Genomic DNA, 24,411 nt, shown 5'->3' with positions numbered 1-24,411 from the left:
GGCTGTGACAGGTGCAGGGTGCTAGAATGAACACTAGATAACGGCACTATCAAATAACACAGAACATTCCGCTGAACGTAGAATAGAATCATGATAAAACAAACTTTAGATTGTGTCTTTACAATTATGCAATAAACAGGAAAGGAACCAGGACACTTGCAGGCTCAATAATGCAAGTTACTCTGCAAAACGGATGCTTGATTTTATTTTACAAAATAGTTTTACATGTTTGTTAAAATGTGTTTCGCCTTCCTGCCATAGCAACTAAATTTGTTTAAACGACCACTGTACCCTGAGGAAATATACCACTGACACCCACGACAGTAGCCATCACAGGTTACGGTCTCATGGGCTTTGGAATGCAAACCTTTTCCTTCTTGGTTTCTGAGCCACAAAGGGTAACACAAGAAACAAGCTGCCATTGCATGCGGTCAGGAATCTCCTACCGGTTATGCATTCTTGTGTGACTTATGGGGAGGAGACAAGTATATTGTGCACAATGTATAAGTATTGATTCCCTCTTGTTAGAATAGTGCGATGGGCAATAAGCGGGCCCCCAGCTGTTGTGAAACTACACATCCCAGCATGCATATTTATGCTATATGGCCATGCTAAAACTGTTGCAGAGCATGCTGGGATGTGTAGCTCAACAGCAGCTGAAGGGCTGCTTAATGCCCACCCCTGCTCTAAGCAGTGTATTGAGATGGGAGCAGACACTGTAGATGACGATGGGTGTAATTATATCAAAGGAGAGCTGCCAAATTGGAGTTGATATTTCCTCTATTGCCCGACAACTCTCCGTCATAAAGGGGCTTTGCACCTGAAACTATGTTACAAAGTAAGGGGTGCAAACACATGTATTGTTGCTTTGCATGCAGGGTAAATACTGGCTACTTTTACATGGAACCCACAAATACAATTTATATTTTGCATCTGGACACACCCCTCCCAAACCTAAATCTCTCTGCACATTTTACATGTGCCTCACCTGCAGTGCAACATGGTATTAACAAGGTGCAAAGGTACCGGCTATTTTTTTTTTGCTCTGCTCCCAACTCAAAATCAGTCCCAAAAAGAAATCCCAAAAAAGTAATGTATAAAGACACAAAACAAACAATCAAAAACGGATGAGTGCGTAAATATCATTTTGTGGCCCCATGTGCTTCTGTATATCCATGTTTACGGGAAAGTACATGGAGTACCGCACCAAGAAGGCACTGATAATGGGTGTGGAAACATTTGCTCCTTCTGATTGGGGGAGAAGATCAGTATTTTGAAAAAAAACTTTAAAAGATTTGAATTCTTAATGGTGGTGCACAGAAGTAATGGCAGGTAAGACTTTGGATGTGCTGGTATTTGTTTTGCTTTTCTCTTCATGCTGGTTCTGATTACTGTCTGCAAAGCGTTTGCTCACAGCCACTTCCCAAAAGCTAAAAGATGGGAATACACCTATTTATACACAGGGCATACATATTGGCAAGTCTGTGCGTAACTGCAATATGCAGTATCCATCCATATTAAGCAGTTAGTAGACAACCTTTCCAGTCTCTTCTCATAAGCGAGGTGAGCACTAATGAGAGCAGATGGCATTCCCAGACTCAGGAGTGGCATCAATAGACCCAGTTGTGCGGTGACAGTATATATATACCCTCTGTATACAAGCACAAACGCTGGTACTTTCCCTCTAAGCAATAAAACCTAAACCATATTCACACTGAGTCCATATTGATGCTGTGTGTCTGTGGCTCTGCATGAACCTCTTGGTGCACCACCAGATCATTATATTGAGCGAAACATTTGCCACAGACAGAACATATAAAAGATTTCTCCCCCTTGTGTGTCTTCTGGTGGGCTTCTAGATCCGTTCTCTGAGCGTAGCGCTTCCCGCACTCGGGGCACACAAACGGTTTCTCGCCGATGTGCACTCTCTTGTGGGACACGAGGCAGGAGCTCTGCGTGAAGCACTTACCACACTCAGGGCATGAAAAGGGTTTTACCCCAGTGTGAATCCTATCGTGTGTGACCAGATCAGATTTCCGCGCAAAACATCTCCCGCAAACAGAGCACGCAAATGGCTTCTCCCCTTTGTGGATCCGCTGATGGGCAACGAGGATAGTATTGCTGATAAAACATTTACCACAGTCGCCACAGGCAAAAGGCTTCTCTCCGGTGTGGATCCTCTGGTGTATAACCAAGTGTGAATTACACACAAAGCGTTTCTCACACACTGAACAGGCGAATGGTTTATCACCAGTGTGAATCCTCTGATGCAGGGCAAGATTGGAACTCTGGGTGAAACATTTCCCACATTCAGAGCAGGAAAATGGCTTCTCCCCCGTGTGAAGCCGCTGATGTCGGACAAGATGGGAGTTACAGGAAAATCCTTTCCCACACTCGGAGCAAGCAAACGTCTTATCCCTAGAGTGGTTTTTCTGATGGGTCATTAAGCGTGATTTGCTGATAAAACATTTCCCACACTCGGGACATTGAAAAGACTTGTCCTGTACGTGGGCAAGTATATGACCACGGTTTTTTGCGTCCTTAGTGGAAAAGCTTTTATTCCTGAGCAACAAATCATCATCTGGAACAACCACAAGTTTAATCTGGTCTAGCTCGGAAGCCACTTGGTCAATCTTTGGTTCTTTCGCTTCATTAGCTGAAATACAAAGGAAAAAAATGGATTTAAAAAGTATCTTGGGCAGCACGGTTGCTGTAATGGTTAGCATTACTGCCTCACAGCACTGAGGTCTTGCGTTTGATTCCCACTCAGGCCTGTGTGGACTTTGTATATTCTCCCCGTGCTTGCATGAATTTCCTCCCACAATCCAAAAATATACTGGTAGGTTAACTTGCTCCCAAGTAAAATTAACTCTAGTGTGTGTGTGCGCGTGTGTACATGTGGTAGGGAATATAGATTGTAAGCTCCACTGGGGCAGGGATGGATGTGAGTGGACAAATACTCTCTGTATAGCATTGCAGCATATGTATGCGCTGTCTAAATAACTAAATATTATATATATATATATATATATATATATATATATATAACCCACGCACATCATCGATTATGTTATCTTTACTTTTCACTCCTGTTATTAATTCATGTGTTATAATACTTTCAAAATACATCTTTAGTACAAGCAATTGTGATACCGGCACCAGTATTTGATGTCAAAATGCTACTTAAAAAATATTTTAATGGTGTCGCTAGTATAAAACTTTAAAATGCTGTTTTTTTTTACAGCAGATTTAAAGTTCTTTTCACAACACCATTAGAATGCTTTCAATAGCATTATAACGCTGTCGGTATCCTGCTACCTGCAATGTGGCTCCAGCCCAGCCAGTGCCGACATAATAACTGTCAAACTTCCGTATGTAATCCGCTGCGATATCTACAGTAATATTGGTCTGGCATGCGTGGTACCGAAACTGCTCCAATGCCTGATAATAATCAGAATTAAATGACTACCTACTGGCAGATGTGGTCAGAAGATGGCTGCGGGTGACCCTATGTGTGAGGTCATGTTCCAGCCGCAAAAACATACCCAAGTGACATCTACCCGAACAGCGAATGCCTAGATGTCACCCAATTAAGAGAGTGTGGTTTTGGTGCCAGGAACATCCCTTGTACCCCAGTCTCGTGCCATTGGGGTACTGCATGGTATTATTTGAAGCGTCTAACGTTAGTATAGCTATTACTCTGTAATACCTATACAAATAAAATCAGACGCAAACCAGCGCGGAAAAGTATTGAGTGCCTCCAGTTTCCGGATTGGATAGCGGCAGTGGCACTACTAAGCCCCAGCTCATTTCATATGTACAAACAGACTGCCTGACAGGCCAGACACAGCGAGATCATTGAGCGCCAACTATTTTCCATGTTTATTACTCACCGGAGTCAATTTCTGAAGACATGTCTTCCTCCTTGATCCTCACCAGAAATGGCTCCTTTTCTTTTTCTTCCGAGTCATCTTTTGATGTGCTTTCAAGTTTCATCATGTTTATGTTCTCCCCCTGCTTAACAAACAGAAAAGAATGAATAAAGCCTGGCAGAGCCTCGGCGGATAAACATAAAATATAACTAGGATAAAGTAAAATAGTCAAAGTAGGGTTTGCGCTATTTAGAAAAAAAACGCAGGAGTAGTAATCTTAGTAGGGAGCCATCAACCATCGATAGTTAGTAATCATCAACGGTTAACGGTCGATAGTCAATTTTGCCATCGACGGCAGAGTGCCAATGGTTCTCCGCCATCGATGGACAAGCGGGAGCAGATTTTTTTTTTTCTTGACGGGACAGAGCTGGGCACTGCCCCCATTTTTTTATTGGTCCATGGCCCGCCATGCCCCCAGCAACGGTGTCCAACGAAGGGTACAGACCATCGATGGTTCACCATAGATGTTTGTTTAATGTACGGGAAAAAGCCATTGATTTTGCACTTTACGTGAAAGCAGTGGATGTCTGCTAATTAAGTCCTGTTTTACAACGCCGAATTGAATAGCAAGTAAATGTTAAGTACTAGCACCTACCAAATTTTCTAATGCATATTCATGTCCTACCGATATATCCATGTCCCGGTTAGGAGGTTTCTCATCTTTGGACAATACGTCTGCTCCTGTAGACTTTTGGAAGGTGAAAGCAGATTCAGTATCTGAAAAGTAAAAATAACTAGAATAACTACTGGAATGACAGAACTGGGGATGTTGTCCATAGTAACCAATCAGATTCTAGCTATTATCTTCTAGAAGTGCTAGATAAATGTTAGGTAGAATCTCATTGGATGCTATGGGCAACATCTCCACTTTTAAAAACCTGCAGTTTAGTAACTTTACCCCTTAGAGAATACAAGATGGTGGACATGAATTAATTTCCTCAGGGGTCTATTTACTAAGCAGTGTTAGAAGACAGAGTGAAAAGTGATAAGGTGCCAGCCAATCAGCTCCCAACTGTCATTTTTCAAACACAGCCTGTGAGATGACAGTTGGGAGCTGATTGGCTGGTACCTTATCACTTTCTTATCACTTTTCACTCTGTCTCCTAATACTGCTTAGTAAATAGACCCCTCAGTCTGAAGGTGACTATATGGTCACTGGGTACAAATGAGTTTGGTATGGTTTATGCAGTCACATTTTATTCCCAACCATTACATTATTGTTTCCTCATTAGTCTGTGCTGACAAACGAGTGTATTATGAGCCTGATTCAGAAGTAAATGCAGTGGTTAAGTCTGACGCAAGCGGACAATGTTTTCAGTCTGCCTGTGAACCCGTGTCGCACTGCGCATTTGTGCCGATGGTTACCGCTCAAAAATGCAGATGGAAACTGCACGCAGAGAGATGTGATATTGGTGGGCGCTTCTGGGTGGTAGCAGGGGTTGGATAACCAGACACAGACGTGTCGCGGTTGGCGACTGCTTCTGAAGACGCAGTTGCACTGACCCAGGCGGCCATGTTCAGACGGAGAATCTGCACCTCCGTAGGGCTGGTGCAATCTTCGATGGTTAGCGCCGCAGCAGATAGGCATCTCAGTAGGAAGACCATGTCATTAGCATAAAGACGAAGATTGGGACTACATCTGCATCAGGCACTAATTCAACAATAGGACTAGGAGAATGTGTGACTGATTTTACTGTATGTAGTGTTTAGTTCTCACCTGTGCTGGTATCTGTAGCAATATCCTCCTCCTTAATCTTCCCTATAGATAGATCCTTCTCTCGCTTGATCTCTGACCTGCTATGGCCTCGCTCCTACGTGACATATAACGTAATTAATAGCGCAGAAGTGCTTTACGGTCGCAGCCCCGGCCCAGCTCAGTAAACACAGCAATGAAAAATGATAAACCAGCAAAATAACACAACATAGAGATGAACTGTTTTCTATGCTGTGGCTTCCATGCTGTCCGCATGAATAGAGATCTACCCGGTTCTGAGGTCCCACAAGATCTACCTGGTTCTGAGGTCCCACAAGATCTACCTGGTTCTGAGGTCCCACAACTATTCCTCCCATGGTAACCACTGAGCTAGGTATATGGAAGCCATTCCCTAATAGGTTGCAATGATAAGAGACTCCTGTGGACACAGGCCAATACTAATGCCTTAACCTTGTGTTGCCAATCTCTAGAAAGTTTTGCCGGCTTATAGTTGTGTAGGATTCTACCTTGTATTCTGGTGATATACTAAGATCTTCTTCTTTACAATCTTGTGGATATATAGAACTGGGAAAGGTTTCCGATTGGTTCTTGCTAACAGATCCACCTTGGGGAACACACAATACAGTGCATATAAGTGACTTCTCCCCAATGTCCTCATGATCACCCACACTACTGTACATCAGCTCATGGTTACGGTCTCCATGTGGACATCACATACCTGTACGATTGACCCTCTCTTTGCAGTCTTCATTATCACCAATGGTCTGTCCTGGACCTCTCTGCTTTCTCATGGTCATCTCAAGAATAATATTTTCCTCAGCTGTACAGAAAATGTATTATGTAAGTGACCCAAGAACTAGGACTCCTTACCCATAATGATTTCCGCTGCTCCATGGTGTAGACCAGTGGTACTCAAACACGGTCCCCAGACAGTTCACGTTTTTGCAGATCACTCAGCAGGAGCAAAGGTGTAGTCATTACTCACTGACACATTTTAAAAGATGTAGATAATTATTTTACTTGTGTTTCTATGAGGAGACCTGGAAAACATGCACTGTTTGGGGTCGTGAGGACAGTGCTTGAGAACCTGTGGTCTAGACACCAATGTAAATGATCTGCCTGGGTATCTGCACAGAATGGAGAATCCTCGTAAACAGTGGCAAGATTGTTTTGAAAATAGTCTATGACTTAATATAATATTGTATTTATAACCTCACCCCCTGATGCTCAGGTCACAGGCAACACTGGCCAGCAGCAGTAAGCAGAGACTTATAGCATCACCAACCATTCAGGGTAGCTTCTCTACATGCGTTAACCAACATTGCTAGAAGACCTGCGAACTACACTGGAGGCCCAGGCTCAGGCTTCCATGTGCACATTTAATGACTACTTAGTCTTAGAACCTTCTCCCTCAGCTTTCACCTAAGAACCTTCTTCCTCATTTCCTAAAACTCATCTTTCTCCTTCAGTTTCTCATCTTTCACCTAAGAACCTTCTCCCTCATTTCTTCATCTTTCACCTAAGAACTGTCTCCCTCATTTCCTACTCCTCATCTTTTTTTTAAATCTTATCATTTTTATTGAGTTTTCAAAACATACCCAAACAAAGTAACACAAGATACAATTAGCTAGTAATATCAGCAGGCATAAAAATATACAACACAAAATAGTGCTCTTAATACAGATATAAATAGCATAGATCAGAGTAAATAATGGAAACCTAGATCATAGCCATCTCAAATTGTGCGGATGTTACTGCGTGAACCCATAGGCGCCATCTGAGCCCACATGGCAATATAAACTGTCTAGGATAAATTATATAAGCAAACATAAATGTCTAAACATTATATAATCTACACTGAATGTCCCATCAGAATAAGACGCAAAAAAAAAACCAAAAACCATTCCATGCCTGCCAACATATATAAATTATACAAATATATAAAGTACCTATCCCCCCCAAAAATCCCAAAACAAACCACCCTTAAACCCCCCACCCTGTATGACCTAACCCCAATCTAGGTATACCTGGATCCCCTAAACCCTTAACCCTTTACTAACTAACCTAATCTGTCTATCTAATTATCTAAAACCCCCCACCCCCCTCACCATTGAAAATAAGTAAAACAGGGGCAAAAACTGGATGGCCCTAAGCTAGTGGAGACCGACCCCAGCCCACAGGGATTGAACAGTAAATTAAATCAAAAACAGATCCGTCCCCTCTTGACATAAAGACAGGAACAGAAATATAAGAATCACATATATATCAGGATTAAACCCTATCACCTCCCAGCCTAAATACAAACAAAATAAAATTTAAATATATATATTGTTATAAACATATACTGTATAAATTGTACAGGATAAATAATAATTGGTAATTGGCAGGGGCATTAGACTTAAGTAACTGAACAATAGTCATATCCTGGCTCCCAGATATCTAAAAAGGAATGAAATTCCTCAACTTATTGAAATGAAATATGGTACTCTTGTGGCATGAAAAACAAACGCTTAAAGAATCAGGATATATACTTGTATATGGTGCGGAGAATGAAAAATCAAATAGATACGACATCAAAAATATAAGTACATTTAGACTAAGGATTACTAATCCGGCCAAGCCTCAGCTTCTGGCAAAATATTAAAAGCAAAAGGAGCTTTGGACCAACCCACCCAGACATATGCAAAAGAGTACATATAATGCTGATATGTTGGAATCAGAATCTTCAGCATAGCGTATATGACAAAAAGATGGGCTTCCTGGAGAGGCGTCACAGGTACACAGGGCCCATAAACTGCAAATTCAACGGTCTGAGATTTGGTTGCAGCCTCGATGGAGGATATATCCATATATTGAGCCTGAAAAGCCGCATACGATTCAGAATGTTCAGGGATCGGAAAAAAGTCAATCTTGGAGGAAAATGCAACCACTGGGGAGGATAACTCCAGGAGCTGGTTGGGTGCTGACAGAGTGGGGTCGCCATATTCAGAGATCAAAGGAGAAATTGGAGAAACGGCGAAGTACCGATCCCTCTCGGCAAATGGTATCTGAGACATCCCGCTCCACGGTTTGATGGTGTTCAGGCAGCCATTAACAGAGGCATTGCTTTTCCCCACGTCATTATCACAGGCCACCTTTTCGGCTGTCTGAGAGACAATGTGCGGGAAATCATAATGTGAAAGAAGTAACTCAGAATGTAGATTCATCACCCGTGCTACAAGCCTCTCCTCTGATCTGGCAATAGCTGTTTTGAGAAGTTCCATTATAGGATATGAGGGCATAACCGCTTCAGCAGCTGAGCGTAATATCAATAATATATAATAATAAGAAGTTAGTATAAATATGGTTTAGTTGTGGGTAAGCTACAATGTTAGGCAGTAAGTGCAGGGGTAACGTGAGCAATGGGTCGTAGAACTGTGCAGAGAGAAATAATCTAACACATCAATAACTACAACTGCACCTGCACTCCAGGATATACAGGATAGCAGTATGTAGGTCCACCCTCAGTCCACAGGCCTTTACTGATTCAGAGGGGCACTATAGGATGGTCAACAGCTCAGGGCACTAAACGGCAGAGATTCACTCTTATCAAGGGAGCAGGAACAGAGGAACAATCTGAAGCCAACCACAAGATGGCTGCCGGGTCCACGCTTTGCGGATCGACAAGAGTCCACATATAACCGCAGGGTAACTGAAGCAGGGTCTTCCACCTTCCCACCAATCCAGGACACCGACCAGGATGACAGGGAACTCAGTGCCCAAGCCAGGAGCTGCAGCAGCCGCCGGAGTGGAATCCAAGATGGCGCCCGCGGTGCTGAGACGCTGCAGAAGGAGACAGCCTGCATCCACAACACAGCCACCAGAAAGAACAGGCTGCCCAACGGGTTCCAGGAATGTGGAGAGGTAAGTATCCAGCTATGTGCCACACTGGGAGTCCGGTCAGAGGGTACAGGATGCTATTACCGGATATTTGGGCCCAGGAGCTGTAAAGTCAGCCTCCTTCTCCTAGCTCGTCCAGGCCACTCCCCCCCTACTCCTCATCTTTCACCTAAGAACACGTCTCGATCAGTTCATACTCCCTCATCTTTCACCTGAGAACCTTCTCTCTTACTTCCTCCTCCTCAGAACAGTCCACCTCAACTTTGTCTTATTGCTTCTCCCTCATCTAACATAACATTCCTCCATTTATCCTACTTAATAATTTTCTACAGACAGTTCTGCCATTCTCTCATTTGTCTTTCTCAACAGAAGATACCACATTTAAATTATGCTTCATCTTTTATCCATATTTTACTGTAAAATGTCTCCCTTGTCTGTATAAACAGAATATACCCCATCCCTTCTCTATTGTTTTATCCCTACATACTATCCCTAATAATTTTATCCCTCCTAATAACCACCTCCTATACATTATTCATTGTATTTTGCAGGATATCTCTCTAGATCAAATAGTTCTATTTCCCTCAACCTTATTTCAAATACAATGACTAAAATAGTATGTAAAATCATGGCTCTAATATTCACCAACAGCTAAAGACGATTTACTAAACCAGAAGCTGAATGTATTTATTTAACAGTCACATGTGAAACAGTTCATATCTTGTGTATTTTACAATAATGAAAAGCTTACTACGTGATGGAAGGTTGTAGTGATCCTCCATCATGATGTCCTTGTAAAAATTCCTAGATCCTTCCAAGTACTCCTAAATAGAGAACAGAGACAACCTCCTTTATAGGAATCTGACACACTCAATGATACAGTCATCACCCAGACACATCCCCTGGTGTTACTGTATAATGTCCCATTCCCAGCAGTCACCTCTCCAGTCATCACCCAGACACATCCCCTGGTGCTACTGTATAATGGCCCATTCCCAGCAGTCACCTCTCCAGTCATCACCCAGACACAGCCCCTGGTGTTACTGTATAATGTCCCATTCCCAGCAGTCACCTCTCCAATCATCACCCAGACACAGCCCCTGGTGTTACTGTATAATGTCCCATTCCCAGCAGTCACCTCTCCAGTCAGCAGCTGAATGATCTTGTTGGTTAATTCCAGGATCTTCCGGTCATTGCCTCTCTCATGTATCAGTGAGTGAGGTGGAGGCACCGTGATGGGGCTCTGGGTCCTGCTCCGTCCACCTGATACATGCATACTGACACTGGTTGTAAAATGCTCACCAGACTTCTTTACAACGATATAATCCTATATTTTGGGACAGATACTGATGAATACCAATACATACATAATGTTATTTAAAAATGTAGATTTAATTTTTCAATTTGCTAGCCACTGGGTGATCAAAACCTTGCACAGCACATATCCTTGTGCCCACAATGTCCCCAAAATTTTTGCACCCGACCTCCAAATGTTCAATCATTTCTTCTTTCCATTTACCAGACTTTGTGGTAGAACTTAATGTCTAGTGATCTATAGCAGCCCAGATTGTTGCAAGTGAAAAACAGGAGAACAACCTTCTCTCTATAAATTTCAACATCAACCTAAATGTGTGTCCAGGATTTCCCAGAACCCCCCTCACCTCTCCAGTCAGTAGATAGATGATTTCCAGAGTGAGATTTAATACCCTCTCAGATAAGTAGCTCCTGTCCTTGTCCATCGTCTTTTTTTGGTATTAACCAATTGCCCCTCTTGGTGCAGTCTGGGGTAGTATCCACTGCAAAGTGAATTAGAAATAAAGTTGAAATATATATTTATTAAAAACATGGAAGAATGATCTAAATATGGATAAGTGGCTTTTGGCGCTCACACTAGACCAGGCCTGGCCAACCTGTGGCTCTCCAGCTGTTGTGAAACTACACATCCCAGCATGCCCTGCCACAGTTTTAGCATTCCCTAATAGCAAAACTATTGCAGGGCATGCTGGGACTAGTAGTTTCACAACAGCTGGAGAGCCACAGGTTGGCCAGGCCTGCTCTAGACAGTGAGGATATTTTTATAGGAACTATGGAAATCAGAAGGGGTCTTACCAACATGTATATTACTAAAGGGAGAGTTTTTAGCAGTGGAGATGTTGCCCAATCAAATGCAAGCTATTATCTCCTACAAGATGCTAGTTAAATGTTAAGTAGAATCTGATTGGTTGCTATGGGCAACATCTCCACCTCTAAAAACTCACTTTAGTAACTGTGAGGTCTATTTGCTAAGCAGTGTTAGGAGACAAAGTGAAAAGTGATAAGTCTGTGATAAGGTGCCAGCCAATCAGCTCCCAACTGTCATTTTTCAAACACAGCCTGTGAAATGGCAGTTAGGAGCTGATTGGCTGGCACCTTATCACAGACTTATCACTTTTCACTCTGTCTCCTAACACTGCTTAGTAAATAGACCCCTATACCCCTCAGGCTGTCAACATTGAGAAGAGGGACAGCAATATGTCGAACCCAGCATGCCAACATGGTAGTGATGTGATTTAAAGCTGATGATTTACCATTATGTTTAAGGTTCTCAAGCAGACACGGTTACAATTCTTTACATCACAATACTGACATGTCGGGTTCCAGATAACGCTGTCCCCCTTCTCAATATCGATAAGACATACTGATCCCCATAAATAGCTATGGACAGTTACACACAATACTGTATTTGCAATACCTAGTCCCAGTCATAATCACTGTATGTGATAAAAGTGTGCGTCTTTGCATTTTAGATCTATCTCAACGAAAGTGCACTCTGATAGCCAGGAGAATAATAATCGATAGCAAGAAGAAATGTATTTTGTTGTTGGCCTGTACGGAAAAATTATGACATGTTCAGAGACGGGTCTTTAAAACCAGGGAACGTCCCCCAAATTAGGGCCAACTTTTAACTATGCTGCTGCCCACATATATACAAATTCAATACTGATGGTGAGAATTGCACCTAATGGTGCATACACACGTAACAATCAGCCAGCGATACGATATCGCTGGCTGATCGTCAGACACCCTCCCTGGTGTGCTGGGTGATTGATATCGATCACCCAGCACTTCACATACTTACCGGCGACGATATCAACGATCGCAGGTCACTATAGTAACTTGCTCCATATCAAGCAAGTTGACCGGCATGCATGGCCGATGGACAATATCGCTATTGTCCATACGTGGCCGTGCATCGCTAGTTGGTAGAGTCCTTTTAAATAGTTCTTTAAAATCGGTACGTGTCTACGCACCATTACTTAAGAGCAACGCTGGTCGTCATTTAGTAGAGACATGGTACTGTGCAGTACTAGTCTATACTGAGAAAGAATAGATACTGGTTATTTTGCACCAATGCGCTGCTACTCATTCTATATACCAGAGTAATATTGCATTCTGCATGCAATGTAAGTGGTACTGTGCAGCTTTCCATTAATGCAGCATAAGAACAATTATGAAGAATTACACCCACCACATAGTTACTCCCAAAATGTAGTTATCACAATACTGATCTATGCTTGAAAGTTAAAATCAATTGACAATAATGACATATAAGTTTGCAGTAGTGCAGGTCTATAGGCTGCCAACTGCTTCAATACGCTGTCACACAGCTCTGCATTACACCATCCTCACCCACCTAGCTGCATAGCATTGCATCCACTACTACTCTCCGTCTCTGCAGCCCGGCTGTGACGTCACGTCCCGAGGCCTGGCCGGGTCACGAGACCCACAATATAGATATTAATCTTCTACTGGGAAGGAGATCAAAGCGCATGCGCTAAACAAGCGTAATAAACACCCCCTCCAAACCTGAAGTACGCATGCGCGGGAGTGCTCGGCAGCCATGATTGAAGAGGGCAAAATGTTACAAACTGTTTTGATTCTAGGTTTTTTATTTCAGTAGTACTGAAAGTTGATCGTTAATTACTATGTAGCTTGTGCCCTATGTTTTTTTCACCTGAACCTATAGAAGCTATTATTTCATGTTGATTATAATATTTAAGCTCAATGTTTGTAAATATTTGCAACATTTGTTCTTGACACTGCCTTTTTTTCTCTTTATAATAGCCCAGTTGCCTTCACAATTTTTTTAGTGTTGATTAAGACAAAAAACAGGATCAGGACATGATGATAAAAGGAGGTTGTGTGGAAATGTTTGTCTCTAGACTCCGAGGTTCCCAAACGCGGTCCTCAAGGCACCCAACAGTTCAAGGTTTAGTGATATCCATGGTTGAGCGCAGGTGGTTAAATCAAATTGACCTGAGGTTCTGATTGAGTAAGCTGTGGTCAAGCATGGATATCTTTAAAACCTGGACTGTTAGGGTGCCTTGAGGACCACGTTTTGGAACCTCTGCTCTAGGCTGTGTCCAGATTATAGTTACCAATTTTCCAGGAATAGTCCCACGTTTTAAAGATTTGTACATACAAACTTTGGGCCTGATTCAGACCCGCTCGCAAGCGGGTCGATGTTGCCCAAGTGCGCATGTGCAAGAGCCGAATAACGCACGGCTCTGTCGTGCGCATGTGCAAGAGCCGAATAACGACGGCCAAGCCGTCGGCGTGCCGGGGGCGTGGCTGCCCAGACGGAGGCGTTCCCATGGGAACGCCTACTGTCTGGGGCCGGCCCCACTGACATCACTAGTGATGTCAGTGGGAGTGCTTTTGGCTCTGATAGAGCCAAAATCACTCCAGGGCTTGCGGCAGCGAGACCCTACCGCAGGGTCTCGTCGCAAGCCCGATGGTCGCGATGGTCAAGACCACCGCGACCATAATTTTGGCCGCTCGCTATAGCTGTGGGTGGTCACCCACAGCTATGCAAGCGGCCAGGAGGCCGCTCCAAAAAGGAGCAGGGACGGCCCTGATTCAGAGCGAGCGCTCTGTCAGAGCGTCCGGCTCTGAATCAGGGCCTTTGTCCCTATTTTTCTGTATTGATCAATTCACTTAGGGCATAGGTTCTCAAACTCAGCCATCAGGACCCCAAACAGTGCATGTTTTCCAGGTCTCCTCACAGAATCACAAGTGAAATAATTAGCTCCACCTGTGGATCTTTAAAGTGTGTCAGTGAGTAATGAATACACCTGTGCACCTGCTGGGTGACCTGGGAAATGTGTCAGTAAGTAATGACTACACCTGTGCACCTGCTGGGTGATCTGGAAAATGTGACCTGTGTGGGGTCCAGAAGACCGAGGTTGAGAACCACTGAAATAGGGAGTCTATTTATAAATTGATATTTGCGGCATATCCCCCGAAAATAACTGTTTTCATGGGGTACCCAAAATATGAAGTATCCCACGAATGTCTTTACAGGGGACCGCATCAGATAATGGAGATATCTTCTGTGACCCCTCATTTTCGTCCGAAAAAGCATCCCCTATAGAAAGCTCGCAAGCGGGTCGATGGTGCCCTAATGCGCATGCGCACGACGGAGGGAGCTCCGTCGTGTGCATGCGCGAGACCCGCATAGCGACAGCCAAAATGTCGTTATGGGTCTCGCACCAAAGGGGGCGTGCTGTCGATGGTGAGTGACAGCACGCCCCCTTTGGTGGGCATGTCGGGGGCGTGGCTGCCAGACGGAGGCGTTCCCATGGGAACGCCTACCGTCTGGGTCCGGCCCCACTGACATCACTAGTGATGTCAGTGGGAGTGATTTTGGCTCTGATAGAGCCAAAATCACTCCAGGGCTTGCGGCAGCGAGACCCTACCGCAGGGTCTAGTCGCAAGCCCGATGGTCGCGATGGTCTTGACCATCGCGACCATCATCATGGACGCTCACATAAGCTGTGGGCGGTAACCCACAGCTATGCGAGTGTCCAAGAGGCCGCTCCATTTTAAGGTAGGAGAGCCCTGATTCAGAGCGAGCGCTCTGGTCATAGCATCCGGCTCTGAATCAGGCCCTCTGTCCGTGCATGTATTCTTTAATACATGCCGGTGGTAGATATTTTCGTATTGCTGTGAATAGAGGTGATAATTAATAAATTGGCTCCTAAGATACAAAACTGCACCTATTAGGCATTTCAGTAGTCATTATTGCCATTTATATGCATTCTTTGGGGGCAATTCAATTGTTTTATTGTGCCCAATCTACCATGACGGGAGATCGGGGGGTGATATTCAATTGTTTTTTGGCACCCATGTCTTTTTGTGCATCTCGCACCCAAATAGAACGTGTTTAGCTGCGTAAAATGGTTAAACCTGTCTAAAGACCTGGTTAGTGTGCCCAAACAGCAGTATGGGTGCCCAAAACCAGGATTTTTACACATTTCTGCTCACCAACTCAGGAGTGTGTGAGCAGAAATGTGTCCACCTGTGACATTGGCACCTGAATGAAGCAACAATTCAGTGAACATTGCATTATGGGAATTGTAGTGCTCCAAGATCTGCTGAGACAGTCTTGTACATAACCTGCGTGAATGCACCTGCTCAGCTATAAAAAAAAAAGTCTTTAACGTGGCAGATTTGCATATGTTTTATTAAAATAAAAATAAATAACACTGTGCTTAGTGCAGGGTGCCGTTCATCATACAAATAAAGGTTAAGCCCTCTTGGCATCTTCTCTCGCCAAAACTTGGCAATGGCAGAATGTTACATGTCCCCAAAAAGAGCTATTATCACTTGTGGTCACAAGGGCTCCAGCTAACCAGAAGCACCCTAAGGAGAGGCCATGAGGGGCTGGAAATGTTGGTAGGTCCACTGAGGTGTGGTGGGGTCAAAGAGGTGGTGGCAGCTGACAAGACCAATAAATACACAAACCGGCCTTCTAGTTAAACTGGTCCGTTTAGCTTTATTTAGTGTTACGACTTTTTTAAGTTTCATATTCCCGTACAGGTGATGTGGTCAAGGGGCATGTCCAAAACCACACTTTATATGCCACAGAGCCTTCTCATGTCCCTTTATATGCCTCATAGCCCCTCATGCCATTTATATGGCATCTGCAAGGGCTGTCGTACTGTTATATGCCTCAGAGCCTCTTTAGGCCCATTTATGCGTACAGAGCCTTCTCATGGCCCTTTATATGCCTCATAGCCCCTCATGCCATCTATATGGGATCTGCAAGGGCTTTCGTGATGTTATATGCCTCATAGCCCCCCATGCCATCTATATGGGATCTGCAAGGGCTGTCATGCTTTTATATGCCTCTTACCTCTTTAGACCCATTTATGAGTCCAGAGCCCCTCATATGCCACAGAGCCCCCTAATGCCCCTTTAAATGCCATCCCAGAGCCTCCTTATGCGACTACAGAGCTATGGATTGCAAAATCTCTCTCCAGCGCCTGTCTCGTTGTCTCGTGACTTTTGTCAGTCACACCACAGAATCCCATTTAACAATACTGAATACCAGCAGCATATGTTGTTTAGTATCACAGTGATACTTACAAATATGCTGCAGGTATTTAACACTACATACCTGTCTGGTGAGGTCCAGCGGTACCCACCTCCTTAGTGGGTTCCCCTGCCGAGCTCATGGTAGCCTACAGTTGCCAACGACAGGTTAATTATGTCTGTCTGTGCAAGCGCATTGTGCTTCAAACCAGCGGGGACACAGCAAAGCCCGGAATGCTTCATTGAAGCCAGAAAGACTTTTGCTGGGTCCCCGTTGATGACAATGAGGACCATACTGCTAACGCCATCTATACATGGTGTGATACAGAGACCAACAGCAGTAAGCAAATCTCATAGCTTCTTTAGAGTGTGCTAAAGGGGTTATGGGCCTGATTCAGATCCGGACGCAAAGCCGCGTTCGCTATGGGTGATGGTCACCCGTCTGCGCATGCATCGCAGTGCACGTGCGCGAGCCAGTCACTGCGTCCGGGAATCGTGCGCTTGTAGTACACAGACTGGACGCTACTTTCAGTGACAGAATGTGCTGTTTGTGGGTGGTAACAGGGGAAGGTGCTTGTGAACGGGGGAGTGGTGCTGCGAACGCAGGCGTGTCTGGGTAATAAAATGGAGTTTTATGGGTGTGCATAATTAGCATGGAAGCGTCATTGTAAGCGTCACCTGGTTGTATTTCAGCCTGCAGTGATCGCAGTGCTTTCGGTGGGGTAGGGGCTACCTTAAGCTCTGCGAGCAGCTCCGATGGCTCTCGATGTTACTGAATAATCATAAACTTCCTGGAGATGTCGTGTGTTAAGACAGGAAAGTCGGTGTCATTAGACCGGCGTGTGATCACTCTGCCGTCGCTCTCTAAGACATAGAGGGCTTCCTTACGCCACACAGTACGATTGCGGAATTTGCGTACCCGGCCCCTTTTGCCAGCGAGTGATCGCGGCTTAGCGTCCTGTCGAAGCTGGATTATTGGCTGAGACAAGATCAGTTTAAAATTGAATCGCAGCGACACCATCTTGCGACTGGCTGCAACACGCCATTTTGCGAATGGCCGCCTAAGCGCCATTTTAGATAAACTCGCACTTTAGTACATGTGGCGATAATACTATTAGCATCATGCGATTGCATCTGTGACCATCGCCATAAGTTACGGCGATTCACCACAAGCCCATTTCATGACTTTACGTAGTTTGGGTGCTCTGGATAAAGTGTATATTATTATAATTCCCCTAATGGATATATTGCATTAGCTAAACAGAGCAAATGGCCACGTGACAACTAGCTTGTGTAGACAAGCTTCCTGGATAACGTCTGCTCTCACTCCAGGTGGCCCGGCTCGAATACACACCTTACATTAACAGGCTTCCTGCAATAAAATACCTTCAAAGCCAAGAGTGTTATCTTAGGTTTGGGTCTTGTAGCTGGGCTAATTTGCATTCACACAAGAGTCTGGGAGAACAAAGGACTTTTCTTTTGAGCCTGGGAAAGGTGGGGGCTGCTGAGAGAGGGGGGCGTGTGGAACTATAAGGCTCAGCATTCCACACTGCTAGGTGTTCACTTAGTAAGTGAAATTTAAGTGCACCATTTCTCATACACACATTAATACGCACAATTGCGCTGGTAACTAATCGCATAGTAGTGAATGCATAAGATCCTGTATGAAACGCTGGTTGCTAGCTTCATGCACACGCATCTGCCCCAAATTAACTAGCATCTTTATATCAAACCCCGCATACTAACACATTACATATCCACATAAAAGGTTTAATAAGCTTTAAGGTATAAGATTTAAGTTTGTTCAGTTACTATAAATGCTCTGAAATAAAGATTATTTCCTAACTAAGGTTTTATACATGCTAAGTAAGCCGTGTTTGGTTTTGTACTGATGCGTACTCTTTCAACAGAATTCCGGTATTATCGGTGTGGAGATCGCATCATGCATTCTCAACTTATGGACCGCAGAGACTTCAAGCAACAAAATGTATATTATATGAACAACTGTTAGGATGTTGCATGGGGCGGGAGGGCAGAGACCCCTAGTTGTTGGAGGCTGGGTTGAGTCTATTTGAATCAGCCTGTTAAACGCTCTGTAACAGATGCTTCCCCCTTGAGGACCAATGGCATCAGCAACAACCTTCTCTATTGTGTTGTCTATTTCTGGGGGGTATAAATGTGTGCTCCAACACTGGGTTCTTAGTCTTCATGCTGAATGCTGATTGACGAGGGGTTTCTTGCTGATGCCTAACATCTGGTCCGGAAGCGCTGCGTATGTATACTGTACTTGGGTCTGTATAATTCCTTTGCGCCGAATTGTGTCTGGATCAATAGCGTGTAACTGACTGTAATTTTACTTGAATAATACTTTGTGCTTTGGAACCACACGTTCCAAGTCTGGAGTCTTTATTTACTGTATGACTGCGTACGCAAAATAGCGTCATCCTTAGAGGTTTATAGGTAGGATATTAGAAGGTATAGGCAGGGGTATATAGAGGTTCAAATATAGATTCCTTAGTCCCAGTCTGAATCAGGCCCCATGTCTCTTTCTTAAATAGAGCTCTTGCTGGAACGGTAAAGATGCAAAATGTACAATTAGGATTGACGTAGACCACCTACCATTTCTACTCATTTCATTGACCCCAACTTCAGCCTCTGCACTCCCATCCATTCCCATTCTCTTTAACTGCTGCCCATTGATCATCTATTAGATCTGCTTTGAATACAGCGATCAACTAGTGGCTAGGCAGTTTTGTGACGCGGGACATAGTCTAGCCATACTGAAATATAGGATGATCGATCAATGTGAGAGCAGATGGATAATAAGATAAGATACTGTTACTCCTAAAGGTCTTAATGACATGTTGGGATTGGCATCCTTCTCTTAGAAGCGTTTGTAAATGCTTATATTATCCCTATACTTTGTTATGGGATACATTATAACTGTTTGCAAGAACTTGGCAAATTATTAGAATATTCCATAGTTAAGATCAGGGGCGTCTTTAGAAAGTAGGGGGCCCCGTGTGCATCCCCCGTCACGGGCCCCTTCCTCTCACCCCGGCTGGCCGGCACCGCAGAATCAGTACGCTCTGGGCACTAGAGTGTGTCCAGACCCAGGGGCCCTTGTGCACCGCACACCCTGTATTCATTATAGATACGCCCCTGGTTAAGATAGTTGATTTAGTCCCGTATTCAATTAGCCACTATAAAGGTGCCCACACACTTGGCGATCTACACATGATCAGCCGATGTGTACTATTTATATTACGATTTCCCTTGAAACTCTCCCCGGCAGCTCTGCGCACGATATGCACACAATTTAATGGCCAATCTTCATACGATCTCTCCTGCATCCAGACTTTCACAGTGCATTGGTTCCCAGATTGTCAGATCTGCCCTACAGCACAGCAATGTGTCGGAATCGGCCCCATCGGGTAAAATATCGCTATGTGTGTGGCCACGTTAAGTGCGGAAAAGTATTGCGAGTGACGTCATTTCGCCATGCAAAAAGTATCCTCCGTATTCAATTCCAATGTGTTTTCGCCGGTGCGGAAAGTCAATGCATTGGAATCGGTGAAACAGATTCGCCTATGAATAGCAGTTGAAAAAAAGTGCAGAATTGGGGTTTTGGGGTGCAAGCTGGCACCTTTGAGACAGTCCACTAAAGATAAACTGTGTCCAAAAAAGTTTAAAAAAATACTTTAGAACACCCCAAAAAAGTACTTTCATTTTGGGGATGAAAAAGTCCAAAGTTGGGAGACAAACTTCAAAACATCAGGGGTGGGGAACCTTTTTTCTGCTGAGGGCCATTTTGATATATATAACATTATTTGTGGGCCTAATTCAGGTCATGCCCCCTCTGTGTGATGTAACACGGGGGTGGGTCCACAATCGCCGGTGATTACAGCAATGCCTGGACATCCTGAGGATTAGGGGTGAGCGGGTTCGGTTTTACTCGGATCTTTATATTGGCTATCGCCGAACACGTGTTTTGGATAGCGAATGAAATCGAGCCGAAATTACGGTAAAGTGGCGATAAGAACCGAGTAAAACCGAACCCGCTCACCCCTACTAAGGATGCTTCGGGGGAGCTGTAAGGGCAGCGGTGTGACCGTCTGAATCATCCTAAGGACACTCCAGGTGGCACTGCTGCATAGAGTCTGGCAACAGAGTGCAGAAAAAAGCTCTGAGGGCCAGACCAAATGATTCCGACGGCCTTATAAGGCCCCCGGGCAGGAGGTTCTCCATCCCTGTTCTAGATGTTCCAATTATACATATTACTGCCCAATTTTGCATATAAACTGTGACTGCACACTGTTGTGATATGTATGTTATACTCTATGGTTACATTGTGCCTCGGTTACGATGCTTGTTCCACTACTTTGTTTTTTCTTATGGTGAAGGATGGTCTCGTATTACACTGACAGGCAGACGGACCTTGCCGTCTTGCCTTGATGATGTCAGTGATCTGCACCACCGGCCAAGGATGCAGTAGGAGTGGTAAGTCTGTTTAATGTTTATTCCTTATTACAGTGTTTATTAACATGCACTGAAACTTTGAAAACCTCAATACTGTGGTAGACCTTATTTTGCTTGCTGTGAGTGCTGCACATTATGGGGGTTATATATTATATAAATTGAAGTGTTTAGTTTTTTTTTTATCAATTAACAAAATGCAAAGTGAATGAACAGCAGCGAAATCTAAATCAAAATCAATATTTGGTGTGACCACCCTTTTGAAGGAACTTGGCAGGGAGGTTGTTCCAAGCATCTACGGTTCTCAACGTTGCTGGTTTCTTTGTGCCTCTTCAAAAGAACTTGAACCGAAACATCTTGAAACCCCAGCCTGCTTTGAAATCTTTGCCTGGGAGAGACCTTGCAGATGCAGTATAACTACCTTGTGTCTGGTTGCTGTGCTCAGTCTTGCCATGGTGTATGACCTGTGACAGTTTTTGACAACCTCACCTTTGTAGCAGAGTTTGGCTGTTTCTCACCCAGTTTTACATCTCCTACACAGCTATTTCTGTTTCAGTTAATGACCTTGTTTCAACCTAGAGATGAAAATGATGTTCATTATAACCTATTTGGTATGATTGGTGTCGAAGCCGGATAATTGGCTGAGACAGAATCGGTTTAAAATTAAATCTGCACAACGCCATTTTTGCGAATGGCAATGAGATGCCATTTTGCGTTTGGCCGCCCAGCGCCATTTTAGCAAATCTCGCCCATTATAAGTACATACGGCGATGCTATTATTTAGCATGCGATTCCCCTGCAATAGAAAGATGTTAAAAGTCCTCAGCATATAAATACAGACAGTCACTAAAACATAAAATGATCAACCCTGCAAAACACGTACCATGGTGTACTCCACAAGCACGTAGTCGCACAACGCTAACTAGCGTCTTTCCTCAATACCCCAATACTTACATACTGCACACTTATATAAAAAGGTTCCCTAGCAATTAAAATGTAATATTCAAGGTTTATTCAGTATTAGTAATGTTGTGAAATAAATTTTATTTGATATCTAAGGCTTAGTACATGGTAAGCAGACCGTGTTTGGTGTTGTACTGATCCACTGTGTCTTTGCAGATTTCTGGTACCATCGGTGAGAAGATCGCAACATGTGTCTGCAAACTATGCACCATAGAGAGTTAAACATTAAAATGTACTCTGTAATGTAGCCAGCTTAGATTTATTATGCAGCGGGAAACAGGACACAAAGAGCTGCTGGAGGCTGGATTGTGACCTTACGAATTGACCTATGATCAATACTGTAACAGAAGAACCAATGGAATCATGCCAAACTGTTCTATTGTATTGCCTATCTCTGCTAGAGTATATATGCATGCTCTCTGAAACTGGAAGTCATTCTTCTTGCTTTGCTGTTGACTGAGGTTTCTACTTTGATGCTGGGATCTGGGTCCAGAGCGCATGCGTATGTAACGACTGTACCTTGGGTCTGTATAATTTATTTGCGCTAATTGTATTTAGATCACAGCGTGTAGCTAGCTGTTTTTATGTTGAATAATAACTTTTTGTGCTTTGGAACCACAATCAAAGTCTGAAAGCAATTATTTCTTGTGCGACTCATAACGCTAAACAGCGACAATTATTTTAGAGTGTATAGGTAGGTAGGAATCGATATTGGTTAATCCTACACCTGACTATGATCCTACAAAATCCCTGATTTTGTGCAAGTGTACCTAGAAGAATTGATGCTGTTTTGAAGGTAAAAAATGGTCACACCAAGTTTTGATTTGATTTAGATTTCTCTTCTGTTCATTCACTTTGCATTCTGTTAACTGATAAAAAATAAACTATTAACACTTCTATTTTTGAAAGCATTCTAATTTTGCAGCATTTTGTTCACACCTGCCTTAAACTTTTGCACAGTATTTTGTATTTAATTTTTTTCAGCGAGTCCCGATGTGTAATTAACACTAAGCTAAAAATAAAAATAAAAACACATTAACACTTATAGGGGGAAATGTAATAGCCGGAGACAGGGTTTCCCAAACTTGATCCTCAATGTACCCTACCAATCCAGGTTTAATGGATATCCATGTGAGTGTACAGATGGCACAATTAAATTGACACTAATTGAGGCACTAATTACGTCACCTGTACTTAAGCTTGGATATCCTTAAAACCTGGACTGTTATGCTGGCCATAGACTAGCGCGATTTCGGACCGATTACCCGATTGTCGACTCGTCGTACAATTAATCGTGTGGAAATCGTGTAGCATTGAGGTAGGAATCCGATGCACGTATCGTATAATCAGATGTGCAGCCCATCATATTTATCGTGATCATATGCAGATCATGCCATCTATTTGTGCATGCGATGCATCGTGCGTCTGACCGGCGTCATTTGTTAAAGAAGACTGATGCAATTTTGTTTTGGAAAAAAAAAAAGATATCATACTTATACATTTCTGTATATCATATTATATTTCTAAACAAGGGTTGTAAGAATTGCCTTATATTTCTCAATAAAGATATTTGGGGTCATTCAGACCCGCTCGCGAGCAAAGTTCGCTCGCTAGCGGGTCGATGTTGTGAAAATGCGCATGCGCGCGACGGAGCTCCATCGTGCGCATGCGCGAGACCCGGATATGCTGTGGGTGGTCACCCACAGCTATGCGAGCGGTCAGGAGGCCGCTCCATTTTCAGGTAGGAGGGCACTGATTCAGAGCGAGCGCTCTGGTCAGAGCGTTCAGCTCGGAATCAGGCCCATAATACGATAAAAAAAAAAGAAGACTGATGCACGCATGGGTGAGGGAGATCCATTATGCATGCATCTGTCTTTAATAAAATAAACACAGATGCAGGTTTGGTTCAATGAGAACCACCCGTGCATCTGTGAAATAGAAAAAAAAAAAAAAAAATACGGCATGCCTCCCCCCACCAAATAGCAGCCAGCCCCGGGCTTACAGTGACCGAGTGCTGGTTGTGCAACATACGGGGGACAAACGACATAGGGGTCCCCCTGTACGTAAGCACAGTAAGAACCGGGCTAGTCA

At 43.7% G+C, this 24,411-nt stretch overlaps 1 protein-coding gene across 4 annotated transcripts; it reads right to left on the bottom strand.

The window, feature by feature from the left end:
- Positions 1-36: 36 nt before the first annotated feature.
- On the bottom strand, positions 37-13,333 carry LOC148477788 (uncharacterized). 4 transcript variants are annotated; one of them, XM_088456186.1, is made up of 10 exons: positions 13,199-13,333; positions 11,187-11,321; positions 10,664-10,852; positions 10,277-10,349; positions 6,365-6,466; positions 6,153-6,250; positions 5,650-5,743; positions 4,528-4,649; positions 3,894-4,017; positions 37-2,656 (listed from the first exon to the last, which is right to left on the bottom strand). In XM_088456186.1, exons 2-10 carry the CDS (start codon positions 11,262-11,264, stop codon positions 1,710-1,712), a joined length of 1,827 nt encoding a protein of 608 aa, XP_088312312.1. In that variant the 5' UTR covers positions 11,265-11,321; positions 13,199-13,333; the 3' UTR covers positions 37-1,709. The 4 variants fall into 4 exon arrangements, with proteins under 4 accessions (XP_088312312.1, XP_088312313.1, XP_088312314.1 ...); XM_088456187.1 differs by having other exon boundaries at positions 3,894-4,014; XM_088456188.1 differs by having other exon boundaries at positions 4,558-4,649.
- Positions 13,334-24,411: the final 11,078 nt, after the last annotated feature.

This window comes from Taudactylus pleione, unplaced genomic scaffold (assembly GCF_031769625.1).
Source record: "Taudactylus pleione unplaced genomic scaffold, aTauple2 ptg000689l, whole genome shotgun sequence".
In the NCBI taxonomy this organism is placed as follows: domain Eukaryota; kingdom Metazoa; phylum Chordata; class Amphibia; order Anura; family Myobatrachidae; genus Taudactylus; species Taudactylus pleione.
This window is presented reverse-complemented; position numbering and strand designations above follow the sequence as displayed.